General features: G+C 44.4%; 1 protein-coding gene across 1 annotated transcript in view; it reads left to right on the forward strand.

Annotated features, from left to right (window-relative positions):
• The window catches only part of Sh3bgrl2 (SH3 domain binding glutamate rich protein like 2), a 52,013-nt gene extending 32,335 nt beyond the window's left edge, over positions 1-19,678 (forward strand). The window contains exons 3-4 of the mRNA XM_032909523.1: positions 12,660-12,740; positions 16,446-19,678. Coding sequence (XP_032765414.1) covers positions 12,660-12,740; positions 16,446-16,457 — 93 coding nt within the window. The 3' untranslated portion in view covers positions 16,458-19,678. The remainder of the gene's footprint in view (positions 1-12,659; positions 12,741-16,445) is intronic.
• Positions 19,679-24,064: the final 4,386 nt, after the last annotated feature.

A 24,064-nucleotide genomic window follows, 5' to 3' on the forward strand; every position in this document is an offset into this window, starting at 1 on the left:
GCTTCCTTGAACAGATCCTCCTTGCCGGTCTTCTGAGTGCCCATTAATTTGGATATTGGACTTTAAGACTGATTTTGTCCCATTTTATGTTTTCCTCCATTGCCTGCCTCCTTGACTTTTTGTTTTCTGGGGAGGTCTCTTTAATTTGTGTCTTAATCTTTATAGGGTATATTATGTCACACACACACACCCTGCTTCTTGTTCTGTTTCTTTGCCTCTTAAGTGTTTTGTTTTAGGGTATGATGCAAGGTCATTACTCAGTGAGGATACTCAATGTAATTTCTTTGAAGTTTTCTTCTGTAGCAACTTTTGTCCTCACCCACACTGATCTTTTCTCTGCCCCTCCCCCTCCACTCACCCCTTCCTCTCTCCTATTTTTCTTCCCCCTTCCCTTTCTCTACTTTCCCTGACATTTTCTCTTCTTTCTTCGTCTCTTCCTCTTTCCTGTATTGGTGCTGGGATTCATCTGAGGGTACTGTACCTCCTGGGTCAGTAACTGGGGTACCCCAGGCCCCAGATTGTTTGCCTGGCTTTTTCCCCAATGCATAGGTCATGTACGCATTGTTCTGTTTCTGTTCATGGATAGAAAGCTGCACGTGTGTCTTCATGTGACCGCAGCTTCTGGGCGTAGTGATGTAGAACGACCAAGCAGCCTGTAAGCCTACTTCTGTGGGTTCTGTGCAGCCAGAATGAGCTCTCAGTCTCTTGTTTTGGGAGCATCATCCTGCCCACAATGCTTTAGCACTGGCAGAGTGAGGGAGTGGGAAGGCCTTTGTCATGCATTTTACGTCACAGCTCTTTCTACCCACACTCTTCAGTGTCCACATTGTAAAGCCTTTGCTTGCAGAGGACGCATCTGCTGATTATACCTCCAAGCTCCTTAGAGGAGAGCGAGGCACCTTGGGAGCTGGACTGCCGGTTATATAGTCTTCCCATCTCTGCAGCCCGGGCCCTCCACCGTAACCAGGGTATCCATCGCTGTGGCCTCCACTCCGTAGTTCACTTCTTATGTTGCTGTCATTGCTGTTCTGCTCGGTAACACCTGCCACCTCCTCCCCATTCACTGCCCCCTGGTGTTGGGGTTTAGGCTGTTGATGCTTCAAGCAGTGTCAGAATGAGCTTCTGTGTCAGTTTGTTTGTTTGTGTCTTTTTTTTTTTTTTTTTTTTTTTTGGTTAGGCTTTTTTTTTTTTTTTTTTTAAGACAGGGTTTCTTTTTCTTTCTCTATTGGCTGTTCTCTAACTTGCTCTGTAGACCAGGCTGGCCTTAAACTCAGAGATAACTTCTGCTTCTTCCTCCTAGGTGCTAGGATTAAAGGCATGCCCTACCTTGGCTCTCTTTCTAGTTTTTTTTTTTTTTTCTTTTCTTTTTTCCGAGCTGGGGACCAACCCAGGGCCTTAGGCTTAAAAGGCAAGTGCTCTACCACTGAGCTAAATCCCCAACCCTCTCTTTCTAGTTTTAATCTCCCTGTGTTGTGACCTTTTGAGAGAAAGGTACTAGAGACATAGATGCTTCTGTCTCGGTAGAGCAATCTGTAAAGGGTTTGAATCAAGTGAATAAAAGACTGTAATGTTGTAAAATGGGTTAATTTTATTCTTCTTTGTACTTCTTTCTGCCCTCTCAGCCTTTCTGTTCATTGCTCCATAGAGTGTGTGGGACTTCTTCAGGCTGTGTAGGACTTGGCTCTCATATTGATTAAACTGTGGGATCAATGGCTACTCCTCTGCCTCAGCAGCAAAAGTCCCAGCTGGAGGTGGCAGCTGCCGCCTGGTGTCCTGTCTTCCTTCTGCTAGGACAGGACTGTTAAAGGTGACGTCCAATAATGATGCCCTTCCCAGAGCATCAGCAGAGCAGTAACAGTAGGTGCCATTGCCCTGCCTTCCTTTGTGCACTGTACTTCCCAGTGGTGGTGAACGTGGGTCTCACTTTATTCTAATTTGTGGACGCTGTTATGTTGCAAGTGACAGGATTCAAACAGTCTGCACAGTGTGCTGTACAGGATTCCCTAGAAACGTCTCGCTTGCTTTTAAGTGGATGAGCCCTAGAGTAAGCACCTGCTAAGCTCCCTGGTGGCTAGTGTGGACATGTGACTCCCTTCTGTTTAGGACGTGGTTGTCCTGTCTCCTGGGAGTTCCTTTCTGCTTGAACGAACTCCCATGACAGTCAGTTCCTCCCTCCCTGGAATTGAGGGAATGATGGAGAAACATGGGTGCTGCTGAAGGCTCATTGTAATAGTGCCTGTGCCTGAGGGGCAGGGGCCCACTTAGCTGGGGCTTTGAGAACTGACCGCAGGGTGTGGCCTGAAGGAGTTCTTGCCTGCTGGGCAACAAGATTTCCTCCTGTTTTTTAAACTCTTTGTCCAGCTGTGATGATCTCTTTCTCACCTGGTGGTACACCTCCATAAATTCCTTCCAGCAGCTAGCCGTCTTGTCAAGTATTACTCCAAACCTGTGTAATTGCCAGCCAGCTAACCCCACCGCACTTGATGCACTGTGCATCTGTGTGAGGTCGGGATCTGGTGACGGAGCCTGGTCCTCCTGAACCCCCAACACCGAGGCCCTCTGACACGTCTCAATGCCTGATTTGGATTCTGCACAGCTTAGCCCTCGAGTTTGAGGTTTTAAGCCTTTTTCTCTCTCTGAGCTGATGTGTGTGGAATGCACTAACCATGTGCATGCCTCTCCACAGAAGGAAAACATCCTCCCTCGTTCGTCTCCTTCCTCCCTGTTAGTACACAGGTGGTTTGGATCATCACATATGTTTATTTCTTGTTAAAACAAACTTTTTTGTATAGTGAAACACATAAAATTTACCGCCTCAGCCATTTTAAGGTATGCAGTCTGTTATTGAATTTACTCGCATTGTTCTGAAATTGACCCTGGAGCATTGTTCCTTGCAGAGTTGGAATTTTCAGAAATTGGGCAGCAGCTCCTCTTTGCACCCTCCTCTAGGCTCCCATAACTACCGTTCTTTTATATCTAGGAATTGACTATGTTATAAAACCCATGTGCGTGGGATCTCGTGGTATTTGTCTTCATCTGATGGCTTCTTTCATTTAGCTGGTGTTCATGCGTGTTGTGCTATTCTGTCTAAAAACTGCATAGCATTCCATTATGTTTCTGTCCCGGCGTTGTTTATTCATTCATCCATCATTAGTCTTTGGGTTGCTTTTATTCTGTCGTTTTGAATAGTACTGCTGTGAGCACTGGCACGCAGATACTCTTCTGATTCTGCCTTCAGCTGCCTTGCTTTATAACTAGAAGTGGGGTTGCTAGATTACATGGTAGCTTTGGGTTTATTTAGCTGTCTGTCTGTCTAGGGAAATAGCCAAGGACTCATTTCCTTCCTGTTACCAACAGTGCCAGGAAGTTCCTTCCAGCTTTCAATATTCTTACCAACATGTCTTACTCTTCATGTGTATGTGTCTTTTAATAATGAGCATTCCCATGGGTATGAGGTGATCCTCACTGTGGATTTGATTTGTATAATGGATACATAATTTGCTGACTGGTGATGTCTGCTGTCTACTTGCAGGCTTTCTTTTGAGGAGTATCTGTTCAATGCCTTTCCCCTCTTTCAGTCATTACTAGGTTTTGCTGTATTCATTACTTGTTCTGGGTATGATCCTTCAGGAGTGTCTGGTCTGCTGGTGTTTTTCTTTGCTAGTTCATGTTATTGATTGTGCTTTTCAGTGAATGGAAGTGTCCCAGTTTGATGGGCCAGTTGTCTGTTTCTGCATCTGTCATCTGTACATACCCATAGCTCCTCCAGTTCTGGGTTATGGATTTTTATAGCCTTTCATCTTCTAAGCTAATTTTCGTCTGTACCGGAAGGATGGGGTCCTTTATTTTTGTTGCACAAGGACATCCTGTCCTTCCAGTACCATTTATTTAGGAAACTGTCCGTTCCCTACCGAGTCCCATGTGTCATCATTAGAGCATGTATTTCTGGTTTCTTTTGGGCCTCCCTGTTTTGCGTCACTGGTTAATATATTTTTCTTTCCATAAATGACATTCTGTTTTGATTACCATAGCTTTGCAAAATAATTGTTCAGAAAATATCTTTTTCTAAATGGGTTGACTGTTTGGACTCCTTTCATATTCCTTGGGAATTTGAGGGCTTTTTATTTTTTCTGTTTCTAGGAAGAAAAAAAAATACTTTTGTAATTTTAGTAGGATTTTACTCCGTTTGCAGTTCCCAATAGGTAGTAGTTACAGCTTAACAAAATTAAGTGTTCCAGGTGTGGACATAGAATTTATAGTTATTGTGTCTGGTTGTTTCCATTCCATATTATAATTCTCAGTGTACAAGTCTTCATCTTCCAGGCTAGGTGCATGAGGAAATACTGTATTCTTCTGAAGCTGCTCTTAGCCTTCTTTTCCAGCCCTCCATTTTTCCTTTTCTTTTTTTCTTTTATATATTTCTTTTTCTTCTTTTACCGCTGTGAACAGATACCACAACCAAGGCAACGCTTTTCTTTTCATTTTTTATAGATTTATTTATTTATTATATGAGTACACTGTAGCCGTCTTCAGACACACCAGAAGAGGGCATCGGATCTCATTACAGATGGCTGTGAGCCACCATTGACTGCTGGGATTTGAACTCAGGACCTCTGGAAGAGCAGTCAGTGCTCTTAACCACTGAGCCATCTCTCCAGCCCCACCCCATTCCCCCCTCCATTTTTCTTGTGTAGAAATATGGATGGTTGCCAGTGTGTACAAATGCAGCCAACCTGTTCTGTGTACAAATAGCTGGCTCTTCCTCTGTGCAAATGCAGCAGACTATGCCTGTCGATGTACAAGTGCAGCCGGCTGTTCTTGTGCACAAATGCAGCCGATTTTATACACAAGTGCAGCTAACTGTCCTGTGTACAAATGCAGATGACTGTTAGTGTGTAGAAATACAGCTCATCTTTTGTGCTGATTTTGTGTCATGCAACCTTGCTGAATTCATTTTTCCCCCTTTTTAGAAAACTAGCACTTAGAAATTCATTCAGGATTAAGTTCACAGGAATCGGTTTATGGCTAACTGTCAAGGAATGAGACTTGTTAGCATTCAGGAGTCAAGACATACTCCTGAGAGTCTGGACTCGTCAGAGCCCGGCTGCAGATGCCCTTGCTCCTCAGGCATGTGCTGACCAGGAGAATGTGGAGTGGATGTGAAATACTGCTAGTTACTCAAGAGTTAAGTCCTTTATTCGTGTCAGATCTTAATGACAAAGGACAGGCTGCTTGAGATACAGACAAACGCCTTCCCATTAGACAGGTTAAACGTTATTTCTTCTTTTTATTATTTATTTATTATTTTATTTACTTACATTCTAGTCGTTGTCCCCCTCCAATCCCCCCTCCCACAGTTCCTCACCACCATTTCTCCTCCTCCTTGCCTCTGAGAGGGTGCCCTCCCCCATTAATGTTTGAAAATTGTTGGCTGTGTTTTTACACGTTATAGATGGTATTTATAATGTTAAATATATTCATAAACGTTGGGCACATTGCTAGCCAATCAGGGATGATAAGCTATTGCCCAGTTTGTTTCAGTGACTTGGGGCCCAAAGTGGCCTCCTTCCCACAGTTACCTGTGGTTGGTTGAGTCTGGCTGGGTCACTGGCCAGTGGTGGGCGGGGTATTAGCCCTAACCCCCTTCTTCCTATTAAAGGAGGTGAGCCTGCAGTGACCACAGTGGAGCACACCTGTGTACAGCCCCCGTGGTTCTCAAGCACAATGTCTCTGCAAGACCAGGTTGCATTTCCCTTTTATAAAGCTCAAAGCCAAATGCACTAAAAGCAAGCTGACCAAACCTGCTTGTAAACTTTTACAGCGAAACCCATTAAAATCGCCACTGTCTCACACATTTTCCTGGCAAACTTCATCCTGTTTTAAAGTCCTGCAGTATTTCAACACCGTCTGTGAAAGACAAGTCGGCTAGCCGAGGAGGGTCTTCTCCGTGAGCTGCTTGGCTGCACATGTCTGCGTGTGGCACCCTCCCACATTTAGTCAGGGACCGTGGGGGAGCGGGACTGGTTTTGATTCTCACTGCTGCCCGTCCCTCAGCAGCCACTATTGGTATTCCTTGCAGCCTTCTCTTTTCTTACCATGGTTTTTATTCTGCTTTCTATAAATGTTTAATCTCCCATTCTCACCTCACCGAGATGTTTGCCTCAAACCCGGGCAGCGATGAGTCGCTGGGATGTGACTGTCATGAAGATGCTGAATCGCCCCGCGCCAGCAGCCTCCATCCCGAAAGTTTGAGGCCACCGGTGTTGGCAGGCATCAGAGCTCGCATCCAGACAGGCAGTTTCCTTTCTAGTCACATAATTCTCGTGAGCCATCTGCAACTACATCAGGGAAGAAAGTAGAACTGAGCGACAGTAAGGTCACATTAACGTCTGTATCGAGACTTCAAAGCCTGCTTATGAGAGGATCAGAAATGAGAGGTCCTTCCTGCCCCTCCCCCCCCAGGCTCCCTCCAGGGCAGAGCCTAGATGCCACCTCCTCAGAGGCCTTGCCTCCCGTCCTCTGCTCTTCCCTTCTGTGCTTCATACACTAATCTAGATCCTTTGATTTTAAGGTTTGGATGGTATTTTCCTTTTTCTTTGAAAGAGAGGGGAATTGGCCTTCTCACGGTTTCTCATTCCTTCCCCATTTTGATACATAAACATACATTTGTGCGTGCGGCTGCTGAAGTTGGTTACACGCTCTCCTGGAGCTACAGCTGTGCGTACGTGTGTCTTAGATTGACGCAGTTCTGTAAATACTGATTTACAAAGCTGGTTAGCAGTGTGTACAGCCACAGGGAAGGACATAGAATCCTAAGTCCTCGAAGCTTACAGAGAATGACACACATGTCAGGATCAAGGAATTCTCGTAATAGCGCACTCCGCTTTGGCGAAGATTCCAGGAAGGTAGTTTTTCTCGTATTTCTTTTATTGCTTAGACTTCTGTCTGAAAAATATTCCCATAGCATGGTACAGGATCCTGTAAGCATTCTAATTGTCTTTTTTTTTTTTTTAACTTTCATTTCTACTGAATAATTACATTGGCCACAGAATTCTAGATTTAAAACTATATTCTACTGGGACAGGCAACTTCATTTTCTGTATTTCCTGCTCCGGTTAGAAGAACCCACGTGTGTGGCAGCAGATTCTTAGGTGGTCTGCCTCTCTCGGAGACTTTCAGGTTTGTGTCTTTGTTGGATTTTTCCTTTCTCTCTTGACCTGAGGTGTTCTTGTCTGCTGAGCTAGCTTCCTTAGCTTTGCTTATTTCTGTCTCTGGAAGCTTTTCCCTTGAGGTGTTTTGCTTGTTTGTTTCCTGAGATGTGGAATCTGCTGCCTGAGAACCAGTGCTGAGCAATTGGTAGGACTTTGAGTCTGAACACTGGCCCTCCTTTGGGGAAGTTTTCATATCTCCTTGGCTCCTTCATTTTCCTCTTGGTCACCTGCAGGATTTAGGGGTTTTTTTGTTCAGTGCCATTATGGAAGGAAGGAAGGAAGGAAGGAAGGAACGAACGAACGAACTATTAATTTCCCTCTTGATCTCAATGCTGTTCCGTGCATGCAAGTGGCATGCTTGAGTGTATTTTCTAGGTCACTAGCTGCATGGAATTCTTTTTCATCTCTACATCATCTGATTTTACATTTGTCTCTAGCAATCAGATTTAATTTCTAGTAACCCCTTTGCATTACTTTATTTCTCCTTTAAGATAATGTCTTGTTCCCCTTTTATGGCTAGAGCATCTTAAATCTTTCCAAGGATATTGATTCAAAGTACAAGGTATAACGATTTTTTTCCTGTGGCCTGTACATTCCCAAGCTTGATCTGGCTGTTGGTTTTTGACATTTTCTTTTAGGAGCCAGGGTGATGCCTCCCCCAACCCCGGGACTTTCACAGACCCATTTCCTTTGGGCAGGAGAGCAAAGGAGATTGTAGAAGAGGTTGGACCCTCTGGAATGCTAACAAGAGAGAGTTACAAAGGCATAAAGGCCAGTGTCGCCCTTCTAGGACAAGCCTTTCCATCTCTCTGTGTCCTAAGTGTACACAGTGACCAGCTAGTCTTTTCACTTCTGGAGCCTAGTATGTGATTTTCAGAGGATCCCAGTCATACCAGCAGCACTGGGATAGAGGAACCCCCCCAGCCTTTGCAAGTATACCTCATGTCCTGCAGAAGGCTGCCCCACACCTCTCTTCTTTGGGATTTAGTTTTCCCCCAATGTTTTCTATACTAGTCCAGTTGTATTTGCTATACATTCTAGGTGCTGATTAAATTTTATTGCTGGGTGCCTTCCTAAGCATAACTCTGTCTGTTGCCCCTGCCCCTCCTCATTTCAGATGGCATCCAGACAAGACAGTTGGTGACTCACATGTCCACACTGTATCCTGAACCATTGTGGTCAGAAGTATTAAACATGATTTCAGAACTGAACATCCTTAGCGTGTAGCGTAAGAATTGCTGACTGGAGCTGTTTCGAAATGACTGAAACTTACCAACCCACCCTGCTGGGATTGGGCCAGCCAACTTTTTTTCAACATCAAAGTTTCATAAAATAGAATAAAGCATTAACAGCTCCTAGTCCGAAATTCTGCTTGGAGGCTCCCCTCTGGCTCCAGAGAAAATCTAAGCAGAAGCCTCTGTCTGTCTTAAACACCAGCAGTTCCAGTGCCTCCAAAGGGCGGGCTTTAAATTTTCTTCTGTTTGGATAAGCCGGCTTTTCCTTCAACTTCTGTAGACTGACCGCTGCCTGTGTCCTTGCTCTGTGTTGTGCTTTCAGCAGCCTTCTGTTTGCCTGTGCCCTTGAGATGTGGAAAGAATATGGCTTTCTTACTTGCCGTTAGCTGAGTCGGGAGAGGCCACACACTCTCAGAAGTGGCCTCTGTGGGCTTTCCTAAGCACTCTCTTAAGGAACACTGGAAAGGCAAAGAACTTGCAGATCTTTGTCTCCAGTGCCTGCTAGTCCATAATGGTCTAATCAGAGGACAAGGGCGATGTCCTTTCCTGGGCTCTGTGGAAGAATGAGGCTATTGTATTGTTAATGCCACCTGCTGCAGATTATATCATGGGCCTGTAAATGTCTCCAACATTGGTTTTCACTTGACTGAAAACAGACATATAGGCTACCTGAGTCTTTTTTCCTTACCCCTGCATTTCTTTAAATACCTCCATGGCTCTTTAGCCTTCTTCTTCTTAAAAGCATTTAGGAAACCATCCCCTCGGTGGGTGAGAATGTCCAGTTATGCTTGATCTGTGAAACCCAGGCTTTCCCTTCCCTAGCTGTTGCCATCAGAAGAGGTGACTTCCTTCCATCCTTTGTCCAAACTGTAATAAAATGTATCAGCTGACGAAACCACGCACATTCGCCTTGAATATGATTTCTGCATTTGTGCCCTTTGCAGAGTCAGTATTAACTGATCTTTATAGCCCGAAGTCACAGAGCAGATTACTCTGCAACGTGCAGTGCAGTCTCAGAGTTTATTTACAGCCAGCAGCTTCAAAGGGTGCCTGCCTAACTGTAGGGAATTCAGTGGGTCTGCTTTAGAAGCCTTGTGTGAATTTGTTAGCCATAATACTTTTCACCTTTGGGAGGAATTCACACACACACACACACACACACACACACACTCACACACACACACACACACACACACACACACACACACACACACACACAGAGAGAGAGAGAGAGAGAGAGAGAGTTTGACTAGTGAAACGCATTTGATAAGAAAGCATTAATTACTTTTCTCTTAGAACACATGGCCTAAGGTCTTACTGTAAGACTCCAAGACTATATTTTAAGAGGAAATTATTTTTAAAATTCCATGACTGTGTTACTCTTAAATGATTTCACATCATACTGTTTTGAGTGCGAAAGGAATATTAAACAATTAAAATGTTCTAGTTTTTTAATTTTCAATAATTTACTTTATCCAAATATGACCAAAAACCTATTTATGTTTGCATATTTTAGGACTTGGCAGGACTCTCAAAAGCCTCTGAATGTCAGAAAGCAAATGTTTTTATACTGATTCAGAACAGGCAAATGCTAACACATGACATACCAGTCGATAATTAACAAACACAGTTGACCTGCCAACCTGACATAGGTTTCACTGGTAACCTGTGTGGCGTCCAGTACTGACCACGCACTGACCTAAAGAGTTACTGTGTGAGCTGGCAGGTCTAGAAAGCCTGGTGACCATGCAGCCTGACTCCTGGCATTCGGTCCTGAAGTTGTGCCTAAGAGTTGTTTGTTCTCCCTGACTTTCCTCGGGTGCTTTGGCATGGCCATGCCTCCTCCACGTCCACACATATCATATGCACAATAGTGATAAATAGAGCTTTTAGATGGCTCTCAGCTCTTCTGCTTTTTAATTAACCTGGGTATTTGTCACTTTCTCTTAGGGTTAGTTATCTTAATAAAAGCTGCTAACCTCTGCTAAGGAATCTGAGTTCAGTGCTTTTAGGCCAGAAGTCCCCAAGCCCCAGCTACATGGCACTGAGCTAAAAGTTGATTAAATAAGAATCATGCTTATCACTTGTGAAGACATATAGTTTAGGGGATTTTTTTCTTTTTATAAGTTAGAAATATCCTGAGATTTCTCAATATCTGACATTTGCATATATGTTTCTTGGTGACTAACACTTGTAAGGACAGCTTCATTTCAGTGTGGATAATGGGTATTGATACTGTTGCACGTTTTTCCTACCTCTAAATATTTTTAGGTGTTTTTGAAAATTGCACGAAAGTTTGTTTTACATTTAAATTTGTGGCTTGGGGAATTATGATCATTTTGAGGTTTATAAAGATTATAACTTGAAGTACAAACATTAAATCCTCTTGGCAGTCTTCTTACTCTTTTACATAATGCTTCCATGTTACCACTAAGCTCTTTTGAAAGCAGAAAGAAGGAGGTGGCCAACTATTCCAGTAGACATCTGCAAACACAACACGCCCAGGTAGAGCCTTACTCCCGGATACAGCTTCAGTCAGCCTCCAGCAGCTCCAAGAGCTGCTCCGTTATCTCCTAGGAGTCTGTAATTCCAGTGGAATTCGGTAACATGCGGTGTAGGGAAGAAAGCTGGAGAGGTGTAAAGGGCCAGGTTTGCGACCTGACAGGTTACATTATGCCCAACATTATCCATGACTGAGCCTCTGAATACCAGAGTCAGGATATGCAGGGCCTTCAAGGCCATGCTCAGTTTCTCAGGCATATTGTATGAGTACCCGAAGTCTTCCAAGAGCTGTGACCACAGGGTAGAAGGGTGAAATTGATTTTTATTGACAGAATATGACAATAAATTAGAAATGGGTGCTCTTAGGCAGGGGCTGATAATGAGGCACTGTAGTTGATGTCCAGCTGGGGTTAGGCTGCTGAAGACAAATCCAGAAAGCTGAGGGGCTTAAGGGATGTGTCAAGTAGTGGAGGGAAGAGCAAAGGCCTGCAGAGCTCACTTGTATAGGATGTGCGGTGCTCACTAGGGAGGTGCTGCTTTCTGAGAGGCCCATATTGGAGACGGAAGGCTGGGAACTGAGGTTTCCCTGCAGGATGCTGTCAGCCGGTTCTCAGAGGGGATGCACACTGAACAGGGCTGTTGAGCCCGAATCAGTAACAGTGTTCACATTTCAGTAAAAAGCTCAGCAAAAAGATATCTAACACAAGGTTGGCAACTTAATAAAATGTGTGATGTTCTGGTACCACTAGCAGCCTTCAGTCCCTCACCAAGATCTGCTTCAGTCAGTTGTCTTGTGTTTCTCAGTATGTTCAGCTCAACGCCAATTTTCCCATCAAGGGAAAGCCAGGAACCTCTGTACTGCTTACTTGTCTGTCATCTCCATATCTAACCCCAAAACAGCCCTCGGTCCCACCTTTTGGACATGTCTCCTGACTGTGCCCATTACCTCCACTCTGATCCTGGCTGGCACCACTGCTGGTCTACATTACCAAGTCCCCCCTAACTTTCTCTCTGGTTTTCTCAACTCTTCATTTCTGAGACATTGGCTCAGCTTATGCCCAGTGACCAGGGTGCATGTGGCCATGCCCAGCTTCCCCCCGGGCTGGAGCTGCACAGAGTGCAAAGAGCATGAAGTTCAAGGGCAGTGCAGCAGGCAGGAGGCAGCCCCCGCTTTGGAGCTGTCCCGCTGGGGCACGTGTTTCTGTTCTCAGAGCCCATCCACAGGAACCTGCAAAAGCAGAGCAGAAGCCTTCCACTAAGACCGACACCTGCAGACCCTCGTGACTTCTCTGGTGACCAGTGTCTTATTTATTTATATTTTCAGTCTTGGATAGCAAAGTATCAAGCATGGCATTGGAATGTGGCTTTCCTTATTAGTGACTAGGTCACTAATCTAAGGTCAGGGTGAGTCCAGACAGATAAATTCTAGTTTGACACACGAGGAAAAAGGAGTGTTTGCTCCTTTATTTCTGTTGCAAAATTTTAGTCCTGTCCTAACTTTAGATTTAGAAAAAAATACAAAACTTGTTACAACAGGCCCTTTCAACTCCAGCACAGTGAATCCAGTAGGTGCATGTGGGCCTTCCTGGGCCTTGACAGAGCAGCGCCAAATTAATTGCTTCCTTCATGTAAGAGATTTTGAAAGCATCAACCAGAAAAGTAATTGCTTGCCATGGCTCACTGGCTTTATTTTCCTTTCCTCTTTTTCTAGGACTATGACAGTTTTTTTGAATCGAAGGAAAGCAACACAGTCTTTTCATTCTTAGGCCTAAAGCCACGGCCAGCGTCCACGGTAGGTAACCTTGTGTGTTCAAGGTAGGCGAACCCTCTGTACCTGTACAGCATCCATGGTAGTTAAGCCCTCTGTGCTCTCAGAATTCATCTCAATGGAGTAGACCTTAGGGACTGGGGTTGAATGGGTGAGAGGCGCTTATATCCACTCTGCTAAACTTTCAGTCTCTCCAGTAAATACAGGCTGCAGTGTTCCACACACAATTTTTGACTTCTTTAAATCAGTTTACTAGTTGACTTTTAATTTATGACCCTATTCTTTGAAGAGGAATTTAAGGTAGCAAAATGGGTAGCTACTTTTTATTTAAATTATAAATTTGCATTATGTTTTACCCCGTGACTATACCTTTCACATTTATGATTTGTTTGATCACAGATCGAAAATATTGAGGAAAAAAAAATCACATCTTTGCTGAGCATGTACAGCTTGTGCTGTCCTCATTTCTGTTTGTTTTGTCGTTGTTTTTGTTTTTTGAGACAGGGTTTCTCCCTGTAGCACTGGCTGTCCTAGCACTCTCTCAGACCAGGACACCCTGGAACTCAAGAGATCCACCAGCTTCTGCCTCCTGATGCTGGGATTAAAGGCATTCGCCACCAAGCCTGGCTTCATTTCTTTTGAGACAGTGCCTTTCTGTGTCTGTCTTAGAACTTACTGTTGATTGGGCTAGCCTTGAACTCACAGAGATCCTTCTTGCCTGTGCCATGCACTAGGCGTTCCTGTCCTTATTAAGTAATGCAGCATAACATCTGTTTGCATAGATGTCTGGTTAAAAGCATCTCAGTCACCTGGAGATGCTTCGAACCGTGGCGGGGACAGGAGGGTGTGCACAGAAGTGCAGGTGCTGTGTACTGGAGAGAGTAGAGAATCCTGGGGTCCCAGCTCAGGTTGGATCCCCACAGATGCCAAGGCGCAGCAGCTTTGTGAAATGGGAGGAGCAGAGCCACATTTGAGAGGCATCTCTGGAATCAGACTTGAAAGACGTGTTGCAGTTCCTAATCCGATCTGAGTATTTTTAAAGCTTCTTTATCAAGTCGCATCTTTTGGATAACATGAAGAACCTGAGTCTGTCTTATGCAGAGACTTAGAAATAATGGATATTTTCACAACCATATAAAGCACAAGATTTACTTTAAAAATAAAAAGGTTCCTACCAAGTAAGTTAGTAGTTTGGTTTTTTTCATTTAAAAAGACTTCTTGTGACTAGGAAAGTAAGTTAGGCTTATTCTTTTAAATTATAGAGATGTAAATATGTGTGAACTAGAATATTGAAATCACTACAAGAGCCAACCATGTTGACAGCTTTCCAGTGTGCCTCAGAATCCTCACACACATAGTAACTGAGGCTTGGCTCCGGCTCCAGTCGGGGCTGAGTTCTGAAGTGCACTTGAGTGCAGCTGAACCTGTAGTGCATTGTGGAGGCTTTGTCTGAGTAACAGGTCCTTTGAGGCTGCCTGGGACAGGTACTGTGGGAAGCGTCAGAGGGGGAGGCAGTGGCCTTCGATAATAGAGGCCCTGCAGCAGCGCCTGCCTGCGAAGCAGAGCCTCCACTGTGACAGCACGCTTTGTCTGAACGTCAGCAGGCCGCAGATGGCCCGTGGGCGGTCCTATGCACAGGTTTTTTAGCAGAGGCACCCACACAGAAAGTATTTACAGGTTCTTAAAACTATTTTTATACAAGTCAGACATTTGAATATTTGTTAAGAAAATTAGTATTTGTATAAAATATATCACCCAAAGATATTAAACAATCCAGATTCATTTTCAGAGAACTGGGGGATGGAGCAGTGTGTGTGGTGGGGAAATCCTGGGGCAAGAATTACCTTACAGAGGCAAGATCCCAGTAGGCTGGGTCAGAACCTCGTAGAAAATACGGTGTGCACACCATCTTTGTTCTTATTTTCTCCCAAGGACAGATTCTTCAGAGATTCATCAGGCTGGTGTTTTTAGACTTTAGACCAATGGTTCTCAATATGTGGGTCATCACCCCTGTGGGAGGGTCAAATGAACCTTTCACAGGGGTTGCATATCAGCTATGAGGTAGCAGCGAAAATAATTTTAGAGTTGGAGGTCACCACAGCATGAGGAACTACAGTACAGGGGCAAAATATTCGGAAGGGTGAGAGCCACTGTAGTAGACAATGAGTTTGTCCACTACAGTTCTTGTTTAGCACACATGAAATCCTGTTTCAATCCCGAGCACTGACTAGGATGAGCATGGTATGACATCCCTGTAACTCTAACACAGTAGAGATGGAGAACGGGAATCAGAAATGTGAGGTCTTCCCTGGTTCTGTAGCAAGGTCATGGCCAGACTGGACTGCTTGAAACCCTGACTCAAAACAGTAACAAAAGCCCACAATGTATTCTCCTTAGCATTTGTAAAGAAGTTACAGTCTATGCAGGGTTCGTGACCTTTTGATATCTGGTCTTAGTCCATTTGAAGTTGGTCCCTCAATAGGTTGGAAGCCTGGGAACGAAGTTCCTGGGCAGGAATTGTTGGGAGAGAGTACAGAACTGGCTGGCTTGGTATCTGAACCGTAGAGTGCAGCAGCCCACATACTTCGTCTTCCTCAGACATAAGTGGAAGTGTAACAGCTCACAGGTGCCTCCCCCTTCTAGTTGCTTAGTTTTACATTAGTTATAATTCATTATAAAGTGTGCAGTTTAAGGCTTGGACAACGTGGTCACAGATGTGATTCAGCAAAAGTGACCCTTGTCCTCTGTCTGCCACCTGCACCATGCATACGTAAGAGGAAGCCAGCCAGCAAACACAGAAGCTCACTGTTAACGTCTGTAATTGCCCCCACACGGTGGTAGGAGATAGCGTTGATGATTCACAGGCGTGAATGAGTTGCCTCTGACTGGGCTGTGCTCCAAAGTAGACAATGGGAGAAGGACAGAGATCACTCAGTGGTGGCCTAACAGCCACACTGGCCCAGGACATCTTGTTTGTCTTGCATAGGACTTGTTAACGTAAAAGGTAAATGTATTGCCTTGTAGAATTAAAGTTTCTACTTCCATCGAAGCTGAGAAAGGTGGATATAACAGGATGGGAGCGTGGAGTGACAGGAGTTGACAGTGGCAGGCCTCCATGGTATCCCCTGATGAGGAAGGGGGCCCATTCACCAGCAGTTGTCAAGTAAAAAGCCATGAAGTGCGGTTATTCTAATAATCTCCGAGGAGATCCTCTTAGGGGAATATTTGCTGCTAGGAGGTGATTTCCAAATCCATAACAGCTGATTGCACTGCACTATTGTAGCAAATGCACTGACTTCTTGGTGACACTTGTTCATTTGCATCATGTGACAGACAGAATAGCACTTGGACAATAGGGATGGTGATGCTTTCTGAATGTTGTAACCATTTTGATGATGTCACTCATCTGGGATGACCCTTAACCAGTGCCTCTTCATGCTCCTGAGAGGTCACAGCTACCTACTGTGAGCTAGCGGAACAGCCGTGTTCAAAGAAAGACTCAGTGGCTACTGAAAAGTGGAGCTTTTCTTTGCGTGTTTGCAGTTTGGGTGGGCGTGACTGAAATGGAGGCTCTGGCTTAAAAGCCAGGACTCAACTTCTATCAGTAGCGTGGGGTGAGTCATCATAGCCCTCCTCATACCTGTTCCTGACATTAAAACAACACTGCCAAAGGCCATGTTCTTGTCAATGCAGCATAATAACCGTGCCTTTCCCCCTTCTGTTCTGTAGGCTGAACCTTAGAGGTAGAGTGGAAGGTGATGGACTTGCATTTTGGAGCATCCCCTGGTACTCAGCACTCACCTGCTTACCTGATGCATCACTGTGACAAAGCCACACACACAATCTGTAACTTCGCTTGACCCGGAGAAGGTGTTTTTGGAGGATGTGGGAATAATGGGGACTGCGTGATTGCTCTCAGCCAATCAGGACTGTGGTGGTGGTTCTCTTATTTTTCTGATTTGTCTGCAGTTGCCTCACTCACCTGAAAGTACTCTCCTCTGTGACAGGTCGGCTTCCTTAATGACTGACAGATAATTGGGTAGCACCATCAGGGAAAAAACACTGGACCTACCCTAGGGTTTATTAGAAACCGGTCTTGCAGAAACCCATTCCTCTCTAAGCTGCCTGCCTGCCTGCCGTCCTTGAAACCATTTTGCCAGGATGGTAACATCATTGAATCCGAAAGAAGAAAGCAGTGCTGGCTGACAAAGGACTCTGAGGGTTCTTGTGGTAGCGTCACAAATGTCACTACTCTGCTACTTAACGCCTGCTGGAAAAGCTAGATGCTCTCAACTCCGTTCTGTAGTGGAGACCCTCACTTCTGTATATTCTCCAGGTGCTTCCAAAACCACCATTGCAAGATCTAATGATCACAGCCAAGTTACAAGGCAGAAAAGAATTGCTGCTTTGGAAAATGTCTCCTTCTTTATCTCTTGCAAGGGGGAAGTTTCACTGTATGCATAAGCCTCCTTGAGAGGTCTGTTTTGAGAGGTGCACCGCTCACATAGTAAGTTAATAGAGTTTGCTCGTCAGTGTGCAGAAGCGTTTTCAGCTCGTGTAGTTTGCTTGCACACACATGCACACATATTTTTAAACGCAGCTCCCCAAAGTAACAGCTGCTGGTTCTATTTTGTGAAGGGATTATATTTTTGGAGAAAGGAAATGCTTGGTTAGATATATTTTGTGAGCCATTGACGCCAGTCCTGCCGGGGCTGGGGCTCAGCAGTAGAACATAGCATAGCACACCCAGATTCTGCACTCAGCTCCAGTACACTGGAAAGGAGAGAGACACCAGGCTGGCTGCCTCGTGTGACTTCCCATGTCACCTACCTTAGTCTCTACCCTCCTAGTTCTGTTTCAGTCCAGCTCACAGACTTGGGCTTTTCAGAATAACACGGGCATTCTTGCACTCTTGAGCACAAGTGAGACTTCAAGCAGCACAGACAGGAAGGGCTGTCTAGAGCATGGTCCTGAATGTTCTTAGGAGGCAAAGTCCCTGCTCCCCTGGGTGAACACTGACGTGTGATTTTCACTCACCGGGATCATGGCATATTTAGAGTTAGTTTCACACATGGGGATGGCCTTGAACAGGAAAGGGGCTGACTGAAATCTCGGCCTAGTCCTAGCAGGGTGGTGCTGGCCTCTCGTTCTGATTCTGAGAAGGAAATGTTTGCGAAATTGAAAGGTCAAACAAGCTGCCCCCTCTGCCAGCCCACCTCAAGCTTTGCTGAACGTGCTCTGCTCCGCATGCTGAAGCTGAGATCCTGTTGCAACAAGAAGAGAGGAGGACAGCTTCCTTTATGAATGACCAAATGACCGGTGCACAATTTTCTGTCCAAGGAAAGCTTGTCAAGTTGTGGGTATTAGTGGCTGACTGGTATTAAACAAGACCCAGGAAAAATTCCATTTGGTAAATCCTGGGGAGGTTCCAGAGTTTTGTTTTTCCTCCTCTAACTGGATATTGTGCTTGAATTTGTGAGTCTTCTGAGCAATGTTTTTAAATTGTCTTGTGAAATCAACCCAGGTTATATCGATCTACTAACTTACATCAAGTCTACTCTTGCCAGTGAGTGCCAATAACAGTTTGGCAAAGTGAAATCTTAGCATGTTTCAGTTGTAGGAGCAGTAACCTTACAGTGTTGAGGAAACGGAGAAAGCTACTAAGATTTGTCATGTAACTTTTTAATTGTCCATACCATAGCTACTATGACTGTGTTAAGCGCACTGAATAGATGGTGTTCTTAGAATGGCTGTCACAGCTACTATCATTTCCTTACCACCATTCTTCTGGGGAGCACTGGGGAGTCAGCAAGAAAAATGAGATTAGAGGTAGTGACTTGTTTTAGTGTCCAGAAGCCCAGTATGGAGTCACCACAGTTCCCAGACAACAGTGTGTGCAGAGCATGCTGGGTCTTGTATGATTTCCAGTCTGCCGGTCAGACTGACTTCTCCCCTCCCCTTCTTCCTTTTCCTCTCTCTGTTGGTTGTTGTTTGAGACAGTCTTGCTATGTAGACCTGGAACCCACCTCTGCTTCTGCCTCCCAAGCGCTAGAATCACATGCTGCTGAAATAGCGCTCTTCTGATTCCCTTTAGTTAGCTTGCCTTTAGATTGAGTCGCCACCATCTTCAAAGCCTAGCAAAGAAGTGCAGACATGACTGGAAGGCCAGTAGCTTTCAAGGCGTAGTGTTGACTTCCCATAGGCTTGTGGGACAAAGGAAGTGTGCTGCTCATGACCAGACAGTGCCATTTGAACATCAGGTGAGTGGGAAACGCCATACTGCTAGGTATCTGCAGGCCAGAAGACAATTTAAGTTCAGGAAATACTTTGCCAAATTCTGGGGGTTTATTAAAATCAAAGAGGAGAAAAAGGAAATTTTGCCCTTGGATGCTAATATTCTTTAGGTTCTCCTTTTCTGCTTTATGAAGTTAACCCAATATTTCATTTTCATATTGTGTGAATTTAATCATCTAAATATGTTTCTCTTTTGTTATTGAAAGGTACCAAAGGCTTCTTATGTTTTGTTTGGCTCGTTTGATTTTATTGTGGGGTTTTTTTTTTTTCTAGAAATACCTTTTCTATAGAAATGTCCCCAAGTGTCTGGGTCCACTTCAGTCTGTGTCATTGTTTTTTTACCTCAGTTCGTTTGTGTTTGTCTCTCAAGGGATTGGCGAAATCTCAGATTTTATATTCAGCATTAAAGGAGAATAAATTCCAGAAAACATGCATTATAAAACTGGAGTTGTTTCTTCCCATTCCCTCTCCTTTTCCAACTTTTATTCCTGAGTGAGCTTAGCTCCTTCCTGTTGTGTTAGGAAGCCGAGCTTTTGCTCCCTTCCGGGAAAGGGTTAGACTGTTACAGGCCAGAGCTCCTGCAGCGACTCACCTGAGGAGAATGCTTGTGGTTTTGCCTGGGCACACTGGGAAGAGAGCAGAGCCCTCTCTGGCTGCCCAGGACTAAGGTGGGGCTCCTCAGCCGCTGGCCTAGGAGTATCCTGTGTTCTTCCAGGCACACTGAAGCCACTAGCCGTTTGTTCCTTACTGGTTGCAGGAAACACCGGGGTGGCCATAACTTCATCGCATGGCCTTCCTTTTGAACCATATTTGGAAGCAGAAGACTTCCCTGGAAGCCACGTTTCTGAAGGTGGGGTCCAAGGCCGAAGTCACAGTTGCAGAACTTAAACCCCAGGACAGATGGGGAGTGGGGGAGGGGTCAAAGGCAACGAGCTGTAAGCGGACAGAAATATGTCTGCTCATGAAACCAAATCAGCAGACAGCCCTGCCTGTTTCTGACCTAGATTCCAAAGGGAGCGCTTCTTAGTTCTAGACACACAGGCCAGATTAGCAAGGCTGTCTTTCCTGCCAGCATGAATTAAGCCCTCTCAGTGTGATGGGTCCTGTCTGAGCAGTCCAGTAGGATGAGGCGAGCAGAGGGAACATCTGGTACAGCCGTGGTCAGTGGCGGGCCAGGTAAGTTGTCAGCACTGGTACGGCCCATCCCCAGAAAGGTTAATGGTTTCTTCTCACTAAACCATCCTGACTCTTTAGATCTTATACATGCTATGGACTAATATACATACACACACACACATACATACATACATACATACACACACACACATAGGTACTGAAGATATATGCATACATATCTACTGAAGTATAGAGTGATGATAATAACCCCCATCTGCCACCCTCACTGCCGTTCTCCCAAGGCACCCCCTGCACCCCTCCTCATCTCTGTCTCCCTGTTGAATATAGAAAGCCTCACCCTGTATTTGTGTGGATTGAAGTCTTCCTGCCCTTTTCGTTTTGTCCACATGTATGTATTCTTAAAGAAAAATAAACAGAATTAAACCAGATACAGTTTTATTTTTGCTTCTCACAGTGGGAACTCTCGTTTTTAATCATTATTCTAATGTGTGAATAGATAACTTTTTTTTCTCCAATTGTTGACAGTTGAACATTGGTGTGAATATTCTTTCATTTGACTTCTGGTGTAAGAGATTTCTTACCCAAAAGTGGAGCCACACCTTAAGTTGTATTATTGGTTGTACAGAAAGAACGTGCATTAGCTTTAAGGACAGAGACCGATTGCTTTCTCGAGCTATGGTACCAGTATATAGCTCCCACCAGAATGCTAACATTTTTATGACTGCTAATCACGAACAACCTGTGTGATTGTTAGACAAATCTATACCCAGCATCTAATGTAAGATGATATCTTGTGGTTTCATTTGGCTTTTTTTTTTTTAAATCATTAGTAAATCAAACATGTTTATTATGGGGCTCCTGTGTCGAACTCCTGTGCTACTTGGATATTTGGCTATGTTTTAGTTACTGGAGTGCTCTGTTTGTATTCCTGGGGATTGAACCCAAGGCCTTGCATATATGAAGTAAACATTCTACCTCCGAGACATACTTCTAGCCCATGAGTTACTTCTTAAAGCGAAGAGAAACCAGGAATAAACAGTCCTCTGAAGCCTTTCCCAGAAATGTGAAATGCACATGAAAGTTTATTCTGTTTTTAGGGAATAAAGCTAAGTATGTTGATTGACAGCCTGTCTGTCCGCCATGAGAAGTGCTCGGGACGTCTCTAGGAGACTGTCGTCTCTGAAGGTGTCATGAGACTCGTCACTTCCTTGTTTGGCAGGAAATCAATGGGATTTATGCTCTGCCTCAGTTTGCTTTACTGGATTTCACCAAAAGAAAATCTTTATGTAGACTTTATGCTCATGTATACCTGTTTGCTTAGGAGATCAACATACAGTGGGCTTGGAGCCATGGCCAAACAAGGTGTAGCACTTAAAAGAAAGCAGAAAACTCTTAGACAAGGTGCTTGAGCTCAGACTGGGGGAGTCCCCAGGCGGAGAAAAGATCCAGGTGGCGCTAGGCATAGCCCAGTGAGAAGCAACGGTTTCCATGTGTGTAGAACTGCAGGGGACTGGCTCTCTTCCCTCTAAGGAACAGTTTCAGTAGACGACACTGGCATTTTAAAGTGCTTTAACAACAACCGTTATTATGAATAGAATAAAATTGAGGTCCCTTTATAAAAACAGGTATCTACACTACTATACGTAATATAGGGCCCCATAATAAAAATCATTATATCCAAACCTTCCCCTGAAGAGGCTTTAAAGCAAGTGCCAGTGTTCACCAGTGTTAAACAGAATGAAGCTCTAGTTCAGAATGCTGCTGTCCACCAGCCAGCAAGCCTCGTGGGTCAGAGCCCTTGAAGCGTGCCTACCCAGGTTTGTGACGTGGTTTGAGTGTAAAGATATTCCAGATTTTATATTTATTGTAAACACTCAAATGAGCTCGTGGATAATTTTCATATCGTTTACACATTAAAACAGTCTGAATATATTGAGTATTAAAATGATCTCTTGTTCCCGTAAGTGTGGCCCCTGGGATATTTTAGGTTTCATGTTTGGTTTTCATTATTTCCCTGCTGGACAGCACTGCTATTCACACTCCTGCCCGAGTTTACAATAGAGAAATAAATGCATTTGGAATATTTTTAGGTCTTGAGGAAAGTCCTCCATTTTTAATACTGAAGGAAACTGCAAACATCTTTGGGAGCATAATTTTCTGATACAGATGCCAAAATGACTTTTTCATTCTGCCTTTTGCTCCTGTAGCTTTTTTTTTTTAATAGTGAAGGAAGTGTCTTCTCCTGGACATTGGCTGTGCCATGTGTTGTCAGAATGTGTGACCTCTCTCTCTGCAGCCTCCTGTTCCCTGTTCTCTAACAGAGCTCATGTCTGGAGTTGTCCTGTGTCAGAACTAGGTCACGGTGGCATTTGTATTTTCTGTTTTCAAGGGGGGAAGTAATGACTCACACGGACGCCAGCTATAATCTTCAGAACTGTGGTGAATGTTCCTGGGATGTGAGTCCTTTATTTGCAAAGTTAAAAAACAAAAGTATATGGATAATCTGCCTTTTAGACATTTCTTTCTGGTGGTAGTGCCAGAGATTAAAACCTGCCCAGGGTTTTAAAGCACTTTTTGCTATTCTCTTAGAATACTAACTTAGGTAAACCTGTAGTATTCTTGCCATTAAAATAATTGAGTGATGTATTTTTCTTCTTTTCATTACTTTGGGAGTCTTCTCTGTAGTAAATGAATTAGCTGAGGAGTTCTTGCAGGACTGAGAGATGCCAGCATTTGCATTCTATTCAGCTCCTCGTCCTGTTGCTTTGGGGCCCATAGTCTGCCATGTGAATAAACTGCGTACCTGTGTGCAATTTTCCTTTCTTGGGTGGACAGAGCAACGTGTTCAAGATAAATACTCTTGTTAAATCAGCTTTATGTTACTAATGTTATGATCCCACTTCTTTCATCTGCTTAAGTTCTCTGGTTTTCCTCCCTGCTGATCTAGTTCATGTCGCGCACAAATGAAATCACATTAGATCTCAGAGATTTGGGGTCTGGGGCAGTCTGAAGCCTGGCTCCATGACAGATGCCAAAGACGATCATCATGCCTCAAGGCCAGCAGTTTGCCAGCCGAGGGTCTACCCTCTCGTCTCGCTTCCCATCGTGATAAAGCACCATTGATGTGCTCTCAGAAATGTGGGCACCAGCTAGCAAGGGTGACAAGATGTGGCAGAAGCAGAATCACCGTCTCCAACATGGGAACCACAGCTGTCCTAGTAAATGTTCATTACCATTCCAGCATCCTAATCGTGGGTGAGGAGCAGAATATTGGCAGGCTATCCAGCCTGCCCAGAATGATTCTGCAAATGAGTTTAGCTGCTACAATGACTATAGCATTCACAACTGTGGACAACTTCTGACCAACAGCAAAATACTTTCCCTAGTCAGGACTCACCTAGGGCACCATGCTGCCTGTTAATGAAAGAGGCCAGTGTGACCAGGTCTCCTAGTGCAGCTTCACTCAAACCCCAGTGTGCAAATAATTGCATCTGCAGTAAGTGCAAACAAAACACGGCTGGAATCTAGACAGCTGCAAGGGTTGTATCAGACCCACACAGTGACGCCAAGGAGCTGTCTCCCTCGGGTGACAAACCTTCAGCTAAGCGCGGAGGGTAAACGGTCAAGATCGGTTCTCTGTAAGGTTTTTCCATTAATAATAACTGCTTATTAGTGACTTGGGCAAGTGGCTCTTTATTGGTACTATTTTCTGTATGTTATAATTTACATTATTTTGTGATTTGCTTGTGGACTTGGGATCACATACATGGTCATTTGTACTACATAGCAAAAGGAAAAAAGACTCCAAATAAGGTATGCAGGCAAGGCCTGAAAGTGTGTGTGTGTGTGTGTGTGTGTGTGTGTGTGTGTGTGTGTGTGTGTGAGAGAGAGAGAGAGAGAGAGAGAGAGATGTATTC

The sequence above is a fragment of the Rattus rattus genome, chromosome 8, assembly GCF_011064425.1.
Source record: "Rattus rattus isolate New Zealand chromosome 8, Rrattus_CSIRO_v1, whole genome shotgun sequence".
Classification (NCBI taxonomy): domain Eukaryota; kingdom Metazoa; phylum Chordata; class Mammalia; order Rodentia; family Muridae; genus Rattus; species Rattus rattus.